The 21024-nt window shown below is 42.2% G+C and overlaps 1 protein-coding gene across 2 annotated transcripts; it reads left to right on the forward strand.

Moving 5' to 3' along the window:
- Positions 1-233: 233 nt before the first annotated feature.
- On the forward strand, positions 234-20524 carry LOC132871701 (SLAM family member 9-like). 2 transcript variants are annotated; one of them, XM_060906118.1, is made up of 4 exons: positions 234-459; positions 4550-4843; positions 6974-7251; positions 19388-20524. In XM_060906118.1, exons 1-4 carry the CDS (start codon positions 405-407, stop codon positions 19499-19501), a joined length of 741 nt encoding a protein of 246 aa, XP_060762101.1. In that variant the 5' UTR covers positions 234-404; the 3' UTR covers positions 19502-20524. The 2 variants fall into 2 exon arrangements, with proteins under 2 accessions (XP_060762101.1, XP_060762103.1); XM_060906120.1 differs by having other exon boundaries at positions 6974-7289; positions 19388-19473.
- The last annotated feature ends 500 nt before the right edge of the window (positions 20525-21024 follow it).

Here is a 21024-nt window from a genome sequence, read left to right on the forward strand (position 1 = left end):
AGAGGCAGGGTACACCCTGGACAAGTCACCAGGCCATCGCAGGGCTGACACATAGACACAGACAACCATTCACATTCACATCTAAGGTCAATATAGAGCCACCAATTAGCATAACCTGCTTGTCTTTGGACTGTGGGGGAAACCGGAGAACCCGTAGGAAACCCACGCAGACACGGGGAGAACATGCAAACTCCAGACAGAAAGGCCCTCGCCGGCCACTGGGCTCAAACCCAGGATCCACTTGCTGTGAGGCAACAGTGCTAACCACAACACCACCGTGCCGCCCCAAAATGCTGAACTTGTGATACTAAATGCACTTTAAAAAATATGACAGTTTTCTTTTTCAGTTCAGTGTGGAAACAAGCATAACTTCCTGAATCTAAAGAGGAGGCAGACCATACAGGATGGCGGTGGTGATGCAGCTCGTCTCCTTTCTCTCCCTCTTTGTCTCCATTACAGGTAAGTAATCCTCTAAATTAAAACATTCTGACTGAAGAGGTTATAGTGATATACTATACAGTGTCCTTCTGATTACGGAAGGATTAGAGGTTACTTCAGTCCACTGATGATGCAATCAATATTAAATAATTATTGAAAAAAAAATATTCCTGTGTTCTGATATTCCTCAGCAAATTCTTTCAGATAGATTGGTAATGTTGGTAAATTTGTCATAAAATTTCTGAGTGGAAACCTTATAATAGTTTCAGTGACACTTTATTTGTATCGTTCACTTGAAAAACTCAATAGTCAACAAACTACAGGATCTATAGACTGTCAGATGACTGTCATGAATAAGTCTTTGAAAAATTCTCAGCAGTTTATAGTTGTTTATACAGTATTTAGGTTTTATAGTTGCTGAAATAGGGATATAATTTCACACAGTATCTTACAATAGGGAGTTATTAAGTCAATATTTAATTTTTCACTGCACCCTGAATCCTTTTACGCCAGCATGGGAAAACTGTAACACCACTCAAAAAGTGCTATTTTGTCCTTTTGGAAAAACATCAATGTTAATCCATCATACATTCATTAATGTGTCTTCTATCCCTGTAGCTATGAGTGCACTCCATACTCATAAAGATTTAGTGTAGCTTAATTGAGTGATGATGCAGAGGTTATGAACATGTTATCCTGATCTTTATCTTTTTCTTATCATTGTAACCATGGTAAAACTATGATTAAATCATAGTAGCCATAATAACAATGGTCACTGTAGTTTTGAAAAAAAAAGCATAATATATTTTATATCTCCAGTAATCGCATTTAATCTTTCATTCTTTCTGTCTCAGTGCTACCAGCTTCATTACTCTTAATAGTCTGATACACTTCTGAAGCAGGATGTTACACCATTATAACAGATGCTATATGTGTAATGCGGGTCATGCCCATGCTTTTTCACAGTAATGCATGCACTGAACGAACATTCTTGGTGTCATTACTCTTTTGACATACAATTTAGTGTCCAACCCTGGATTTAGCAAAAGAAATATTCACTCATCTATAATTTCATCATCATGGTCATTGATGTTAATGCTGAGACACGCCATGTTAACAATAACACAGTGCTACATTGACTTGCCAATGAATGACTCGTTCTGCCTGTTGGATGGATATTTATTTTGTTACTTTCAATTCCTGTGATATAAAACAAAATCATAAAATAAGTCATCACAACATAACTAAGTAGCTGATCTTTGCTCCTTCCCTACAGTATCTGATGAGATATTTAAACTGGTTAGCAGTTCTGTTCAACTGGATGTACAGACAAAAGATTATGAGTTCATCGACTTCACATGGTCATTCAACAAAAGTAAAAACATTGTGAAATACATTAAAAATTCTCCAAGTATAGCATTCACTGTTTAAAAAAACAGAGTGGAGGTGAATGGTAATTCCATGACTGGAGGTAATTCCACAAATAAATGACAATGTGTGCATGGTTGTGCATTTCAAATTATTTCTGAGCTATTTTTTTTTTATTAATTGCAAAAATATCCATACAACTCCTTTTATTTATTTGTGGATCAGACTTTGTGTATTTGTGGATCTTTTTTTTTTATTTTTGAGAAATTCATGTTAGGGGCAGCATGGTGGTGTAGTGGTTAGCGCTGTCGCCTCACAGCAAGAAGGTCCTGTGTTCGAGCCCCGGGGCCGGCGAGGGCCTTTCTGTGTGGAGTTTGCATGTTCTCCCCGTGTCCGCGTGGGTTTCCTCCGGGTGCTCCGGTTTCCCCCACAGTCCAAAGACATGCAGGTTAGGTTAACTGGTAACTCTAAATTGACCGTAGGTGTGAATGTGAGTGTGAATGGTTGTCTGTGTCTATGTGTCAGCCCTGTGATGACCTGGCGACTTGTCCAGGGTGTACCCCGCCTTTCGCCCGTAGTCAGCTGGGATAGGCTCCAGCTTGCCTGCGACCCTGTAGAAGGATAAAGCGGCTAGAGATAATGAGATGAGATGAGATGAGATGAGATGAAATTCATGTTATTTAAGTGCAAATTACACAAGAAAAATACCACAATAGTCCATTTGCCTTGAAACCGAAGCAGTCTAGTGTTGTTATTATTATCTTCTTCTTCATCCCATAGCCGGTAAGGGCTTATTGTTTTGCTTTTTATTTTTATTTTTATTTTTTACTGTTCAGTGTCCTTGGGTACCTTGAAAGGCGCTTATAAATAAAATGTATTATTATTATTATTATTATTATTGTAGGGGCACCACTGATGACATTTTAACGGTCCATTAATGGTTTATCTTGGGCATTTATACTTGGTGGAGCCCATCCCTTTCCAAGCTTGATCGATGGATAATTTAGAGTAGCCAGTTAACCTAACTGCATGTCTTTGGACTTTGGGGGAAACCAGAGCACCCGGAGGAAACCCACACAGGCACAGGGAGAACATGCAAACTCCACACAGAAAGGCCCCCGTCAGTCACTGGGCTGGAACCCAGAACCTTCTTGCTGTGAGGTGACAGCGCTAACCACTGCCCCACTGTGCCACCCCTGTTATTACTATACTATAGCAGTAAATTCGTTGAATTGTCACATTGTGTGTGTCAGTTGTAGCGCCACTCAAAAACTTGTACACCAGGAAAAAAGTCACACATTCATTAGTCTGTGATATAAATTATGACATGAGAAGTGATAATAAATCTTTGGATGTCTATTACACATGTGGAGAAGTGCACATAAAACAATCACGAAATTAAAGGCTGGTTTCATAAAAAAATTGGAAGGCAAGAAAGTCTGTTGTATAGCAGCTGCTGTAGTCTGTAAATGTGGTAGCATTTTGATAGAAAAGACATGCAGCCATTAATTTCCACACTTAAGATATACTAAAGATGCACTGTAACCTCCCTGATTAATGGTGAAGACATTATAGATTTTATTTGTTTTAATCTTTTCCTTTTTTTCCCCCGATCATACTAGCCATGATGACCATGGTTGCTAAAGCATTAAGGTTTAACGTTAAATCTTGGATTGAAACGACAAAAAAAAAAAAAAAATAATAATCCATTTCCTGCACCCCTGCTTTCACACACTCTTACAAAGAGTTGGTGTCTTTACATTTTGGTCAAACTACTTATGCCGCTTTTCCACTACAAACGCGGCTGAGCCGTGCCGTGCTGAGTTGAGCTGAGCGGGGCTGTTGGAGTTGCATTTCGACTACAACCGCGCTGAACCGTGCTGGCTGGAAGTGGGTGGACACATTGGGTGGAGTTAGCGAAAGTGGGTGGACGTCAGGTGATGTTGTTAAGCAGCGCAAACAGTGACATCAGTGAGCTTTTAAGCGGTAGTCTCACGACCCGGATAGTAAACAATAAACATGAAGTCGTTAGTGTTGCTGGTCTTGGTGCTGTGGCTTGTTGTCACCGACAACGCGAACAGATACTGGCAAGAGCGTATAGATGAGGCGAGGCGCATAAGGCTTCAGAAATTCTCGTAATTCGTAATTCTTCTTCTTCCGGGTTTGCAGTGTTTACAGATCCCAGCGTGCTCGTGGGGCGTGTGTGGGCATGTGAGGACACTCCTCCTCACCAATCAGTGCACAGGGGAGTGTCTGCTCACGCCCCCAGCCTCACTCGGCTCGGTTTGGCTCGCTTCAGCCCCACTCCAAAACCGTGCGAGTTTTAGGGGCTAAGCAGGGCTGAAGCGAGCTGAGTCGTGCTGTTTTTTGGTAGTCGAAACACGAGCCGTGTTGGGCTGAAGTGAGCTGAAGCGAGCTGAAGTGAGCTGAAAAAGGGTAGTGGAAAAGGGCCATTAGTGTACAGTATACAGTTAGGGATACGGCCCTGTAGTTCTACTGAATGCAGCCAAAGAAAATTAAGTTTGTCTATAATTTCACCAGAAGTATCTTTATGTTGTCAATGCTGAGACATGTCATGTTAAAATAATGTACAACTAAATGGAGTTGCCAATGCTCAGTTTGTTCTACCTTGGATTCTGTATTTATTTTGTTTGTTTATAAACAAATTGTGACATAAAATACACAACATAATGCAAGTAATTAAAACATAACTAAATTGTTTATTTTTGCTTTTTCCCTACAGTGTCTGATGGGATTTTTAAACTGGTTAACAGTTCTGTTCAACTGGATGTACAGACAAAAGATTATGAGTTTGATGACTTCACATGGAAATTTAACAAAAGTAAAAACGTTGTGAAATACTATAAAAATTATCCAAGTAAAGTATACATAGAGTATAAAAACAGAGTGGAGGTGAATGAGAAAACCCAAAGTCTGACAGTGAAGAACTTGCAGAAGACTGATAGTGGACTCTATGAAGCAGAGGCATCTGGTGAACAAGAACGAATTGTGGCCTCGTACCAATTAACTGTGTTGGGTAAGTCTTATTAAAATTGCAGTACTGATACAATAATCTTGTCAGTCTGAGATAAGAAGCCCTTCTTTTGTTCAATTCTGCATTTTGTTCTGCAAAATCTGATGATTTAATGAAGCAATATCTCTGTTGTTGTCATGTTTGAGGTCAGTTAGTTTTGTCTTGACTAAGATAAATGCACTGCTGCATGTAGAAACCAGCAAGTGTGTGCATTGCCTAGCACAGGGGTTTTCAAAGTGTGGGAGAGTCAGCCCCCCCTCGGAGAGCAAATAAACAACAGCGCCCCCCCCCCCCCCCCCCCTTACAATTTTTGTTGTACACATTATTTTTTTCTTTTTCACATTTTAAACAAATGTGCTTTTTAAAACATCTTGTTTTACACATTTTAAACATCTCATAGCATCGTTAGCTAGCACCTCTTGGCAGACAACACACTGTAGCAGTGTAGCATCTTCAGATCCAGTTCATGAAAATCCAAACTTTAAATAATCGTGGTCATACTTCCTTCTTTTTCCAGTCCCCCAGGATTCCGCGGGCCTTTTTTGTGATTGTTGCGGGCTAAAATGTCTGATGTTGCGGGGGTTTTCCAAAAAAATTGCGATGAAAGTTGTGGTGTTTTTTAGGTTTTTGTTGCGATTACATTGCGGGAGGAAGTGAAAGTTGCGAGAAATTGTTGCGATTTTCTCTTTTTGTGATAAAATTGAGTGATATGTTAAATATTAAGTTATTACTGAAAAACTATTGATTAAAAAAACAAAGACACTGAGAAATGGTCCTATAAACAACTTTACCAATATAAAAGATTACCAGGACTACAAAAATGCAGAAAAATAGGCTTTACTTATCCAAATGCACCTGTTGGTTCAAAAGTTAAAGTGCAGGGAACCTCACAGCACAACATGAAGTTACCTTAAAATATAATATAAATGCCTCAGCTTTCATCTCATCTCATCTCATTATCTCTAGCCGCTTCATCCTTCTACAGGGTCGCAGGCAAGCTGGAGCCTATCCCAGCTGACTATGGGCGAAAGGCGGGGTACACCCTGGACAAGTCCCCAGGTCATCACAGGGCTGACACATAGACACAGACAACCATTCACACTCACATTCACACCTACGGTCAATTTAGAGTCACCAGTTAACCTAACCTGCATGTCTTTGGACTGTGGGGGAAACCGGAGCACCCGGAGGAAACCCACGCGGACACGGGGAGAACATGCAAACTCCACACAGAAAGGCCCTCGCCGGCCCCGGGGCTCGAACCCAGGACCTTCTTGCTGTGAGGCGACAGCGCTAACCACTACACCACCGTGCCGCCCCCTCAGCTTTCATGTAAGAAAAAAAAAAAACTATTAATACTAGTACCGTGTGCAGGCAGTCTCTCCTGAAGACTAAATTAAACAATAATTATAAACTAATAAAATAAATGGCTCAGGCTTCATAGAAGGAAAAAAAACAATTTGAACAGAATCTCACAGTATGATGCTGAAGCTGCCTAAACAATGGAAAATAAAATACCATTTTGGCAAAAATGTTGGCATCTATTAATTTCTTGCATTAAGTAAAAAAAAAATAAAGTGCACACAGTCCTTCACTGTAAACATAACACACTTTCAGTAACAGAATTTAAGCCTACATAAACACTGACTCACACATCATGCAATGTTGCCAGATACTGCTGACGTTTTCCAGTCCAAAATATATTCAAAACCCGCCAAAATATACTTGAAACCGCCAATCTGGCAACACTGCGCGCATGCTGCTTCTCTTGAACATAGACATCCGGAAGTAAGGCGGAAGGTAGTTTGTCGACGTCACCTCAAGACGACGCCAACGATTGGTCAAATTTGCGGGAAAGTTGCGGTGATTGGATATAATTGCAACACCGCCCTGAATTCGCGGGGATTGGTTGAATTTGCGCTGAAGTTGCAAATCGCAACATCCTGGAGGCTCTGTTTTTTTGCTTGGCTGTCTCCTCACTCCCTGTAGCTTTAGGTACTAAAAATCGATCCATTTTGTCTCTCACGTTGCGCCCCCCTGAAGAACTCTGGCGCCCCCCAGGGGGGGCGCGCCCCACACTTTGAAAAGCCCTGGCCTAGCAGTACAGTACTCTGGTGTGTGTGTGTGTTCCAGATCCAGTGGAGAAACCAGTCCTGAATGTTTCTCCCCAGCAAAGCAATGGCATCTGTAATGTGACTCTCAGCTGTGAAGCTCAGAAGCTCTCAGTCACCGCTCACTGCTACAGTGATAGTTGTGATATGAAGGAAAATGAAAAGGCTGTAGATGGGTTCCTTTCCCTCTCACTGTATGTCAGTAACAGCTTCATTATTTGTAATCATAGCAACCCAGTCAGCTGGAAAAATACAACCATAAAGATGGAAGAACTGAAAAAACGTTGCCCTTCTAATGGTGTAAGCATGCACACATACTGCATGGGGTAAATTTAAATGTAAGAAAAATGTCCATTCTTTATTAATTTGCTTTCAATAATCAATATTTGTGGTCTTACTAAATGATTAGAATTGAACATATTTTTCAACTTGTCTCATCTCATCTCATTATCTCTAGCCGCTTTATCCTTCTACAGGGTCGCAGGCAAGCTGGAGCCTATCCCAGCTGACTACGGGCAAAAGGCGGGGTACACCCTGGACAAGTCGCCAGGTCATCACAGGGCTGACACATAGACACAGACAACCATTCACACTCACATTCACACCTACGGTCAATTTAGAGTCACCAGTTAACCTAACCTGCATGTCTTTGGACTGTGGGGGAAACCGGAGCACCCGGAGGAAACCCACGCGGACACGGGGAGAACATGCAAACTCCACACAGAAAGGCCCTCGCCGGCCACGGGGCTCGAACCCAGGCCCTTCTTGCTGTGAGGCGACAGCGCTAACCACTACACCACCGTGCCGCCTTTTCAACTTGTGTTTTTCTTAATAATATTTTCTTCTTTTAAAAAATGTAGTTTTGTGATCTTCACATAAACAAATACATTAGAGTCAGTGTTGTGCTGCCTGTGAGTTTTTCCAGCAGTTATGTTTATAATTTGCTGCCCACAGTCTAATGTTCACCTGCAGTTCAGATACAGAGGAACAGATTAATATCCCCTTAGAGTCTGGGGCACCAGTGCAATATTGTGGACCATCAACGGCACCTCATGTGAATTACTAAAACCTGTCTAAATATCAAACCTGCTCAACTTTAACATCCCTACTCTCTCTGTTATAGTGGAATATCATTTTCTCATTTTTTATCTTGAGAAAAGTGGCACCAGAAAGAGAAAGAAAAACAAATATTCTGCATTTTGTATTTATACAGTTCTCCATTTTATTTCCATGAGAAAGCAGAACAGACAGGTTTCTTGTAACAGCTATTTCACAGCACATCCTTCCAGTGACATGGTCAGCTGCTTCCGTCATGTCTGTGTCTGGTTACACTCAAGACTCCACTTCCCAGAATTCACAGCAGCCTTTAAATATGGCCACCACAGACTCCAACACCCATCATGCACCACACCGTTCACAGTCCCCTGAGTTCTAATCACACACACACACCTGTCCCTGATCACAGCCACAATCAGAATTTGACTATTTAAGGACTCTCAGGTCCCACATTCATTGTGAAGTAAATGTTCAGTTACCAAGGACAGATCCAGGAAAATAGGAAGGGGGGCATCAACCCAGTAAGGCTGGGGGTTTGGGGGCCACCAGAGGCTCCTGGAAGCTCTGCAGTTTTTACATGCCCGGAGATGTTGTAAATGCAATCTCTTAAATAAAATTACCATATCAAAAATATGTTTTAAATGTAGGAACTTTCAAAACCATTTTATTCATCACTGAAAATGATATTGTCAGAGTTGCAGGTATATGCGTAGAACATAATTACAACTGATATATGGTAATATTTATGAAAGTTGTATTGTCATATAATGCATTACCACATGACACACTACAGTGTAGTACACTGACCACAAAACACCTTATATATCAATAAATTATTACTATTTTAGCAACTGTAATCTGAGCTCCTGTTCAGGACATTCAGTGTACATATAAGACAGTGAATATCTCATCTCATTATCTCTAGCCGCTTTATCCTGTTCTACAGGGTCGCAGGCAAACTGGAGCCTATCCCAGCTGACTACGGGCGAAAGGTGGGGTACACCCTGGACAAGTCGCCAGGTCATCGCAGGGCTGACACATAGACACAGACAACCATTCACACTCACATTCACACCTACGGTCAATTTAGTGTCACCAGTTAACCTAACCTGCATGTCTTTGGACTGTGGGGGAAACCGGAGCACCCGGAGGAAACCCACTCGGAGACGGGGAGAACATGCAAACTCCACACAGAAAGGCCCTCGCTGGCCACGGGGCTCGAACCCGGACCTTCTTGCTGTGAGGCAACAGCGCTAACCACTACACCACCGTGCCGCCCCAAGACAGTGAATATACCCAGGTAAACTGGGGGAATGTCAGTGGTCACTTAAGACAGAGCTTAATACCGAGATAACTATAAACAAAGACTGCAAGAGTTGCATGTCTATAATATAAAGTCAGTAACTGCAAGTCCGATAAGTAGTCTTAGTTCCCAAGACTCGGGATTTCAAACAGATTTTCTTTAGAACCATTGCAAAAATCAATGAAAACATCTTTCACAGACCAATCTAGCCGCTGTCGTAAAAATCGAAGTGAGGCTCACCCCAAACAGCACGTGTACCATGTACATACACAGGGTATAGTGAGTATAGGGATACCCTACTAATGAATACGAGCAGTAGCCGGACAGCCTACTGCAGAATCTTATCATTTTGGCTTGTGGACATGTGTGTTAACAATACCATAAGCATAAAAGAACAGCACACACCCTGTACATGTAGTCTATAGTGCAGTCCGGGAATACAGTATGTTATTGTGTAGATGCATAAAGTTCTGGCATCTTGGTAAAATCCAACAGGACTCGCCCAGCTTGCTTTTCACTGCATTCATGTCATGAGTGAAAAAAAAAAAACCTAAACTAGGACCTACTATTAAATATAAATTTATAGCGGAGCTTCGGCCCACGCGAGCGGAGCTCCATACTTAAGAAAATATGGAAACCCATTGAGTTGATTTTTCATGGACACACAGGGATCCCAGCCATGTACGTCCGTCTGTCCCCGCCCCTCGCAATTCTGATTGGCTGTTTGATTTTGGCTGGAACTAGAAGAGCGAGCACGCCTACATAACTTATTTTTGTCTAAAGATAATTTCATATTTATTGGGTTTTTCCACTGAGAACAACTCAAACAGCGCAACAAAATAATAATCATTTTTACAAACTTTAATGCAAACTTTAAAAAGATGTCAGAACAAGTTAACCAAGGAGAGAAAGATGAAGTCAAACCCGGGAAGAGAAAGAGAGTTTTGACAGAGGAAGAAAAGGAAAGAAGAAGTGAAAGAGCTAGAGAAAGGCGAAGAAATCTTTCACAAGAAAAGCGACAAGCTGAAAGAGAAAGAAAACGTAAAAAATGAATTAATAGAAATGATGAGTTGTAGGAATTTAATTCTAAATAGTGATGTTGATTTTGAAATCACTGTGAAATCCTTCGGGATCTGACAAGTTGACCTGAATCCAGTCAGTGTTTTCATGAATCGTGTATCTTTTGTTTTCAAAACATTTTGCTATAAATCCCTAACGCACACTGTAGTTTATAGTAATAAAAAGAATAATATACATGTGAGTTTGGAGAAATTTATCTTCTCATGATAAAATTGAAATTGAAACACATCAAAGTACATCATCTGTTGCATGTTTGTTTTCATTTGAATGGAAGCTCCGCTATTAGGTAGGACCGAATTTTATATTACCATAAACTCTTCAGCTCAATCCCACATAATGTATTTTGTGTTTTTTTAACTTATTAATTAAAAATGGTGGGCATATATCGAATTCTGCAATATGTTACACACTGAATGTCAAAAATTTTCATCCAGGTGTCAGATGATTTTATTGTACTGAAACACACAGCAAAAAGACAGTCTACAGGGCTCGACATTAAGGATTGCCCGATTGCCCTGGGCAAGTGAAACATGCATTCGGGCAAGTGGGATATGTGCCCAACATGCCCGACTGAGCAAGTTGGAATGAGCATATATTACGAACTAGCACCACAAAAATTATGCTTTTTGATCTTTTATTTCAGTTCCTAAAAGCGGCCCTCACTACGTATCCACCATTATGTCTTGGCTGTTTTCTTAGTCTAGGTTTCATGTACTGCTTTGCAAGTTATTTTATATTCCCCCACTGTACGCATACTGTTTATAGACCCCTTGTGCATGACGTCACGCATCACGTGATAATTACAGCTGCGGTCAGACAGACACCGTCTTTCATACAAGCAAAGCTTAATCTGTCTTCAATATGGTTCATTTTTGCGCTGTTTTTGCTTGTTCAAACAGAGAAATAGGTAAAAGGCATTACCGTCTCCCCGCTATCAAGAAAAATTTTAACAAATAGAAGTAAATGCTTCAAGAACAACAGGGAAGTGAGTGGTTAAAGAATACGAGGTGAGGAGCTCAGCCTGAAAACTCCAGAGAAATTCACGGTTGTATTTAAAATGTATTTTACAAAAACAGAAAGTCGGAAGTGAGTCTGGAAGAGTTTGCTTAAGAATCTCATTTTATTTTTTTCTGCTTTCATTCGAGTTAGCTCCTTCATGTAAATGTTGGATTTTCGTACAGGTGAAGCCGCGTCCTTCTTCAACACAGAAAACCCAGATTGATTTCAGACAACTTGGGCATAAAACACTCAACAAGGAGCGACATGCGCGATAAATCCTGAAAGAACAGAACAGATTAAGAGCAGAGAGAGCTGGAGCTTTGTTTCTCTTATCAGAGGAACACAGTCCTGTGCAAAATATATATCTATCATTCTTTTTTTTAATCATCCACCTCTAGGTTTATTTAAAAAAAAAACATGCTGCGTCATGACGGGCCGGTGTTCTGATAAACTGTCCTACACGTCAATGCGTCCTACAAAGCACCACTGCGCATGCGCAGAGCACAAAACGTCTCATCTCATCTCATTATCTCTAGCCGCTTTATCCTGTTCTACAGGGTCGCAGGCAAGCTAGAGCCTATCCCAGCTGACTACGGGCGAAAGGCGGGGTACACCCTGGACAAGTCGCCAGGTCATCACAGGGCTGGCACATAGACACAACAACCATTCACACTCACATTCACACCTACGGTCAATTTAGAGTCACCAGTTAACCTCACCTGCATGTCTTTGGACTGTGGGGGAAACCGGAGCACCCGGAGGAAACCCACGCGGACACGGGGAGAACATGCAAACTCCACACAGAAAGGCCCTCGCCGGCCATGGGGCTCGAACCAGGACCTTCTTGCTGTGAGGCGACAGCGCTAACCACTACACCACCGTGCCGCCCCAGCACAAAACGTCATTTCTTGGCATTTGAACAGATGTAGGGCCGTTTATCAGAACACTGGCTGCACTGATTCAGTTGCAGGTTGCCAGGTCTGTATAAAACACCCACAACTTACACACTAATCAATTTTAAACTCAAACATTATCCTGTCTGTCATTACGTGGCGCAGGTTTTTTGTTGTTCTTGCTTTGTTTTGTTTTGAACCTAGAGGTGGATAATATAACAAAAAAACCACAATATATAAATATTCTCAAACACAGTACTGTTCAAAAGTCTTGGCACTCTATTGTTTTCTTCATACAAACATTGTTATAGATTTCTATTTTATGATTTATACATTATTGAGTAATGAACCAACAGTCTGAGAGTGTTCTACTCAAACACACTGAACTTTACAACAGCTGCATGCGTGTGAAATGGAAATAAATCGACGAAGTCAGGAAAAACTATTTTGGATAAAATTGTTATTGTCCGTTGCAAGTAAAAAGTAACCAATAACCAAACTTAATCATAAACTTAATCGATAACCAAACTTCAACTCAATGTGTGAGCTTCATTTTATGTTGCAATTCACAACTATTCTCTGGCTTTCCTAAAAAAAAAAAAGAAAAAAAGTAGTACTGGCAAAATAGTGGGCAAGTGATAATACTGGGGGGCAAGTGGGGATAAAAGTTAATGTCAAGCCCTGGTCTAGCATTAGTATTATCTCCCATTGCTGCTACTCTGACTGTCTTCACGACGACTGGGCTGACTTCCCTCAACAATAAACACAGATTACAGCTGAAAATAACTAAATAAACAATGTCAATACACCTGTCCATGTGAATACAAACGAAAGGAATGAATCATCAGACAGAATTCAGTGTGCAGCCAGTTCACTAACTTAAACACTGCTTGCTGCTAAGCTGGGATAGGCTCCAGCTTGCCTGCGACCCTGTAGAACATGATAAAGCGGCTGCAGATAATGGATGGATGGATGCTAATATGGACTGAAACCGGCATTTTGTTTTATACATCAGCTTACATAAGAACAATACCATTATATTGTCATGTCAGAAACATTACCATGAGAACATACAACTAGCGGCCTCAACATGTGAACATGAATGGCTAAAGCAAATTTTAGTTAGCTGCCTTTTCCTTAAACTGTTCATCACTTCCCTCAAACATAAAATGTAATGACACAACTGTGAGTAAACTTAACCTGAAGATATATGTAGAGCTTGTGCACTTATCTCACCTGAAACGCACAGCAAAAAGACAGTCTAGCATTAGTATTATCTCCCGTTGCCACTGCTCTGACTGTCTTCACTCCGACTGGGCTGACTTCCCTCAACAATAGGATTACAGCGCCAGTCACTAACACAACACAGCTGCTACCACCTTCTTCTGCCGAAGGGGAATATCACTCAACAAATGCTAATAGAGAAATCAGGTGAGTTTTCTTCTGCTTAAAAGTGACACAAGCATTTTAAATAATAATCAACAGAAAAATAATGGTTGGGGGACCAAGGTGATGACACAAGTTAATACAATATGAGTTCTGTCTATAATCTTAGCCCCTGAAATGTCCAGGGTGCCACAAATACAGTCAAGTCACAATTCCAAGTAGTCATGTACAAAATTTTTTTTGTTTTGTTTTTTTGATGTGTGCCAGGTTACGGTAGGTCTGACTTTATCAAGCCTTTGAGCTCCAGCACTGTTCTTCTCGTTTTGACTTTGTTTGTATTGTTGGATTTTGCTCTTTTGCCTCTGCCTTTGATTTCCTGTTTGTTCCTCGCCTGACCATTGCCTGTTTTTGACTCTACATTTTGCTGAATGATTTGGATTTGTCTGCCAGTTTGTCTTATTTAACTCCTTTCTGCTTTTACTTCTGTCTCTCGCCTGAATACCTGACAACTTCAACAGCTCATTCATAAACTGGACCAGCTGGGACTCAACACCTCCCTGTGCAACTGGCTGCTGGACTTCCTGACGGGGAGACCATACCATCACATTGAACACGGGGGCCCCCCAAGGATGTGTGCTGAGCCCCCTCCTCTTCACTCTGCTGACCCACGACTGCACACCAACATCCAGCTCCAACCTCTTCATTAAGTTTGCGGACGACACGACTGTGGTGGGTCTCATCAACAATGGTGATGAGACAATCTACAGGAGTGAGGTGAGCCGCTTGGCCATGTGGTGCAAGGACAACAATCTCCACCTGAACGTGGAGAAGACGAAGGAGATTGTTGTGGACTTCAGGAGAGCGCACACCCAGCATGCTCCACTAACTATCAACGGTGCTGCAGTGGAGAGGGTGAGCAGCACCAAGTTTCTTGGTGTGCACATCTCTGAAGACCTGTCCTGGAGCAACAACACCGCATCACTGGTCAAAAAAGCCCAACAGCATCTGTACCAAAAGGCGAAGCTCTCAATTTACCGGTCGATCTATGTTCCGACTCTCACCTATGGTCATGAGCTTTGGGTAATGACTGAAAGAACAAGATCGCGGATACAAGCGGCCGAAATGAGTTTCCTTCGCAGGGTGGCTGGGCGCTCCCTTAGAGATAGGGTGAGAAGCACAGTCACTCGGGAGGAGCTCGGAGAAGAGCCGCTGCTCCTCCACATCGAGAGGAACCAGCTGAGGTGGCTCAGGCATCTTTTTCGGATGCCTCCTGGACGTCTCCCTGGGGAGGTGTTCCAGGCACGTCCCCCCGGGAGGAGGCCCCGGGGAAGACCCAGGACACGCTGGAGGGACTATGTCTCTCGGCTGGCCTGGGAACGCCTCGGTGTTCTTCCCGAGGAGCTGACCGAGGTGTCTGGGGAGAGGGAAGTTTGAGCTTCCATGCTTAGACTGCTGCCTCCGCGACCCGGTCCCGGATAAAGCGGAAGAAGACAAGATGAGACGAGACGAGCGTCTGTACTTCCTCCGCAAACTGAGGAGAGCAGAGCCCGGCCCCCATCATGCACACATTCTACAGAGGCACCATCGAGAACATCCTGACCAGCTGCATCACCATGTGGTACAGCGCCTGCACCGTGTCCTGCTGCAAGACTCTGCAGCGCATCGTGAGAGCAGCTGAGAGGATCATTGGTGTCTCTCTCCCTTCTCTTATGGAAATCTATAACTCCCACCTCACCCGCAAAGCCATCAGGATTGCAGGTGACCCCACCCACCCATCTCACAGCCTCTTCAGCCTGCTGCCATCAGGGAGGAGACTGCAGAGTCTCCGGGCCAAAACCAGCAGGCTCAAGGACAGTTTCTTTCACCAGGCGGTCAGGAGGCTCAACTCCCTCCCTGTTCTGCCCCTCCTCCCCCCTCTGCCCCCTGCCACAGATTCTGCCTGCACACCCCCCCGCCCCCCCTTCAGCATCTGACATCATGTCACCCTCACAGTCCCCCCCCAACACACACACACACACACACACACATTCTCAACATTCATTTGCACACTGAACTCAGGGACTGCACATTTCACTTTACCTCGCTCATTTGCACTATTCTGCACTATCTCACCTTAACAGCTATTAGTTTATTGTTTAGACTGGTTATTTCATGTTTACCTGCTATACCTCAAGTGCCCTTGACTGTTTATTTTATGTCCTGTTGCTCCAATTTTACACACACACACACACACACACACACACACACACACACACACACACACATATATATATATATATATATATATATGTGTGTGTGTGTGTGTGTGTGTGTGTGTGTGTATATGTGTATGTGTGTTTGTGTGTGTGTATATATATATGAATGTTTAGTCTATGTCTATTTCTTATCTAGAGTGTTTATACTGTTTATATTGTTTATTTCAATTATTCTATTTTTTATTTATTGCATTGCCTGTTTGCACCGTGGGTCAGAGAGGACTGAAATTTCATCTGTGCTGTATGTCGAGCATTTATAGCATATTTGACAATAAAGTTGACTTGACTTGACAAAGGAAATGGTTAAATAGACATACTGTATGTACTACATACTTCAAGATATGAAAGGCAAAAGAAATGAAACTGTTTTTTATGAATGAGTACAAAAGTAATAAGTACAAAAAATAAGCAATAAGTACAAAAGTAGTGCTTTCTAATCTTGACAGTTTAAAACTGTAAAAAATTCAGAATGAACAGATTAAGCGAAAATCATAACAGAAAACCACCACTAAATGGTCATTTATTTATGGCAACAGTAGGATATGACATGGTTTTAAAATAATAATAAAAATAAACAGTCTCAATCTGTAAAATTACAATACACCAAGTAAAAGAAAATCTCTGCATACTAAGGAGTCAGCCTAAGTTACATTACTCCTTAAAATGTTTCATGAAAACACAATTTAATGCAGGGCGGCACGGTGGTGTAGTGGTTAGCGCTGTCGCCTCACAGCAAGAAGGTCCTGGGTTCGAGCCCCGGGGCCGGCGAGGGCCTTTCTGTGTGGAGTTTGCATGTTCTCCCCGTGTCCGCGTGGGTTTCCTCCGGGTGCTCCGGTTTCCCCCACAGTCCAAAGACATGCAGGTTAGGTTAACTGGTGACTCTAAATTGACCGTAGGTGTGAGTGTGAATGGTTGTCTGTGTCTATGTGTCAGCCCTGTGATGACCTGGCGACTTGTCCAGGGTGTACCCCGCCTTTCGCCCGTAGTCAGCTGGGATAGGCTCCAGCTTGCCTGCGACCCTGTAGAAGGATAAAGCAGCTAGAGATAATGAGATGAGATGAGATGAGACAATTTAATGCACATAAAATCCAAAAATGTACCATGTGACTATTGTTGTGGGGTGTTTATGGATCATGTGACACAATTCATTGTGATGCAAACATGTGACAATATGCATCATGGGAATGTGTGACATCAGCATTCTCTTCATGATGCATTTCATGCAGTTGCACTGTTTGAACACCAGGGGGCCAAAGAGCCTGCAGTTTCTGCACCTGAGAATTGACCCATAGCCTCAAAACTCTGGTTTGCAATGACCAACACACATTATATGTTACACAGTTACACAACCCCATTAAAGTAGTTAAAAAGAGGACTTCAGTAGCTTTCAAACACCACCATCCATATCTGTGAGCTACGATTCCTCAGAAAGCCACATTTTAGCTGCCTTTGGAGCTCTGTTTCTGCTCCCAAGCTCGTTATGTTTCAGGTGATTATTTTTAAAGTCCCCAGGTCAGATACTTTCTTTATTCAGTCAAAAATTTAGGGAGAAATTATCAATGTATTTATTTATTTTTAAGATATGGTTAACCTATTGGACATTTTGTGTATAATATTCAACCTCGGGGCAGCACGGTGGTGTAGTGGTTAGCGCTGTCGCCTCACAGCAAGAAGGTCCTGGGTTCGAGCCCCGGGGCCGGCGAGGGCCTTTCTGTGTGGAGTTTGCATGTTCTCCCCATGTGGCGTGGGTTTCCTCCCGGTGCTCCGGTTTCCCCCACAGTCCAAAGACATGCAGGTTAGGTTAACCGGTGACTCTAAATTGACCGTAGGTGTGAATGTGAGTGTGAATGGTTGTCTGTGTCTATGTGTCAGCCCTGTGATGACCTGGCGACTTGTCCAGGGTGTACCCCGCCTTTCACCCGTAGTCAGCTGGGATAGGCTGCAGCTTGCCTGCGACCCTGTAGAAGGATAAAGCGGCTAGAGATGATGGGAAAAATGCACATAGTTTGACATTGTTTATTAAACATAAATTTTTCTTCATTGAAATTTTGTTCAAATTTTCTAAGAATCGAATAAAATGAAATTGTGAAAGTTGTAGCTTCAATTGAATTGAATAGGTGTAATGATGCACAGCAAATAAGACATGATAGCAATCTATTCTCAGCTTTGAAGGACAAGTTTCCTGGAGCTCTGAGTTTGTTTATTTGTTTGTTTGTTTGTTTGGTTGGTTGGTTGGTTCCATGTTATGCCAAGAAAAGGAAATGTCAGGAAGGTGGTTTCATGTCATAATTTGAAGAACTCTTATTCATGGGCTACATTTCACATCAGCCTTTTAAAACATAGTCTCATAATAATAAGACGACCCACTCAACTGCCCCTTTATATGGAACCTGAAACCAAGGGAGCAGCAGTGACTGAGGATCACAGTTGCACTCGTTACTATGAGATCTTGAAAGCTACCAAATGAAACTGATGAAATTGGCCTATTTCTGTTTCTTGTTTTTATCTTCAAAGTAATAAATTAAAATGTGTAGAGATTATAAATAACAACTGTAATGTGTTTGAGGTACAGTGTCTCTGCTGCTGTCTGTCCACTGAACACAGTGCCGTGTTTTGTAGCTGTGTTTTTTTAAACTGCGTTTTACTTCTTAGATTTTTTTAACAGCTTGTATCTGACTCTGAGCAAATTTGCCATTTGCACAGGACAATTTAATGTAACTTGTGTTGTTTTAGAAGGTTCAGTATATATGTGGGGTTTTTTTTCTCTCTCAGCTGTCAAAGACAAAAAACAAGCTACATGCAAGTGGAAAAGTCACAGAAACCACATGTCCCAACTCAACCGCATCTTTCCTTTCAGACCTCAGTGCTGCATGGTGTTGCTTGCCACACATACAACAGCACAGTTTTTCATTCTGTCCTGCACAAAATAAAACTGTTAGACTTACAAACCAAATGTAAAGCTGGATTTATTGTAAAAACTGCACAGACACAGACGAGATCAAACATGTCTTTGAACAGTTTCATTAAATTCTTTAGGCTTTTCTGAAACATTTAAAAAAAACCCTTAAATTATATATTACGTATGTACACGTAAGGGAATGTTAAGTAAACCTCCCCCCTCACTCCCCCCACCCCCACGGATAGCACTTTCCACCGAGTGTGTTACGCCGCCCCTGCATGAGAAAGCGTTTCGAAAAGATGTGGCCCACTGGCTTCATGGTAGCTGTCATGTGATGGGGGAGAGCTGTCTAGTGGGGGAAGAATGGCCATGACTTAAAGAAGAAAATCAGGGGTGGGGACAGACAAAACAAAACAAAAAAACTATTTGTATTTCTAAACAACTGGCTGTTGTGTGTTACTAGCTTACTTTATCTGCGTTTCAGGAAAGAATGGAGGAGTAACATTACATAGTTTTTTGTTTGTTTGTTTTTGCTCATATATTCCTTGTTTATATTTATACACAGATAAAATTCACTGGAAGTAAAGCAGAAATAAATGTGTCTGTCACATCCAGCTCCACCACTGATCCAGAAGCTACTGCTCTCCAATCCGCTCTGCATCCAGCACAGACTTTATAATGAACTAATTCACCTCAACACGAACCCACCTGTTTCCTGATTTCAGTCATGATACAGAGTAGCTATTGAAGATGCGCCTTTTCACTTACTCTTTGCTATGATTTGTTTTCTTTGAAAATTCATTTCTGAGAGTTTTTCAGGGGTTTTTTTCTGGCTTTTGTTTGACCATGTTCATTTCCTGGTTTATGATTCTGTTTTGCTTTATACTATCTGTCTTATGACCTTGTTCTGCCTGAAGGTGATGATAAATAAAGCTTGCATAGGTCCATGTGATGGAATTTGTGACCTTTTCCCTTCTGTGATTTTTTTCCCTGACAGGTGATTTATATTTGTGTTTGATCTAGCTGTTGATTTTGCTGTAAAACAGAAAATCAAGTGTATCCTTGTATCATCATAGATAAGGAGTCAAATATCACAAATGCTTGTCATCTCATCATCTCTAGCCGCTTTATCCTGTTCTACAGGGTTGCAGGCAAGCTGGAGTACAGCGGGGTACACCCTGGACAAGTCGGCAGGTCATCACAGGGCTGCCCCATAGACACAGACAACCATTCACACTCACCGTCAATTTAGAGTCACCAGTTAACCTAACCTGCATGTCTTTGGACTGTGGGGGAAACCGGAGCACCCGGAGGAAACCCACGCGGACACGGGGAGAACATGCAAACTCCGCACAGAAAGGCCCTCGCCGGCCACGGGGCTCAAACCCGGACCTTCTTGCTGTGAGGCGACAGCGCTAACCACCACACCACTCATGGCCGTAACTACCATTGAGGACACCGAGGTCATGTCCTCGGTATTTTTTTCAGAAATTTAAAATTGGTCTACATTGAATTCGAGCAGTGATCAATGTAAAACGCAGCGTCCACATCCACATGTCATCTGTATTTCCCCCCAATAAAATTCACATTTGTCTAATGTCATCTGAAATCTCTCAGCCTCTATCTTTATCATTGCCGTGTCTAACGCAGCGTCATGTGACGTAGCCTATACTAGTGTCGGCCGGGGAAGTTGGGTTTTGGATAAAACAGGCAGGGTGTAGTCTACGCTCTATCACATATGCCTACTTAACCTAATGTAGGCTAATAGTCACATCGCATTATAGAGCTTTACCTGAGTGCAAAATGAAAACGTTGCAACAAACTAAATTAAGGTTTGGACAGCCAACAGAAGAGCAGGGAAAGAGAAGGAGGGAAGGTGAGAAAATATTGTCAGTGCAGTGGCAGACCGTTCAGCGGTGTCATGCCAACTTTCCAAGGGGAAACGTTTCATTGTCATTGCCTATTACATTTTAGTTAGCATTTCGAGAAACATTCAAAACTACGTTGTCACAGGCAGCCCTGTGCAGGGCTGACTAAACGGGCTTGTTTGAGTAACTCTCTCTCTTTCTCTCATAACTCTCTCTTTCTCTCTCACTCACTCACACAGACACACACACACACACACACACAAATAATACACTCACACACTCTCTCTAATACATAGTCTTCACACAGAACTAATACCCCTACATTCTAATGTAA

Source organism: Neoarius graeffei, chromosome 23 (genome assembly GCF_027579695.1).
Source record: "Neoarius graeffei isolate fNeoGra1 chromosome 23, fNeoGra1.pri, whole genome shotgun sequence".
Taxonomy (NCBI): Eukaryota; Metazoa; Chordata; class Actinopteri; order Siluriformes; family Ariidae; genus Neoarius; species Neoarius graeffei.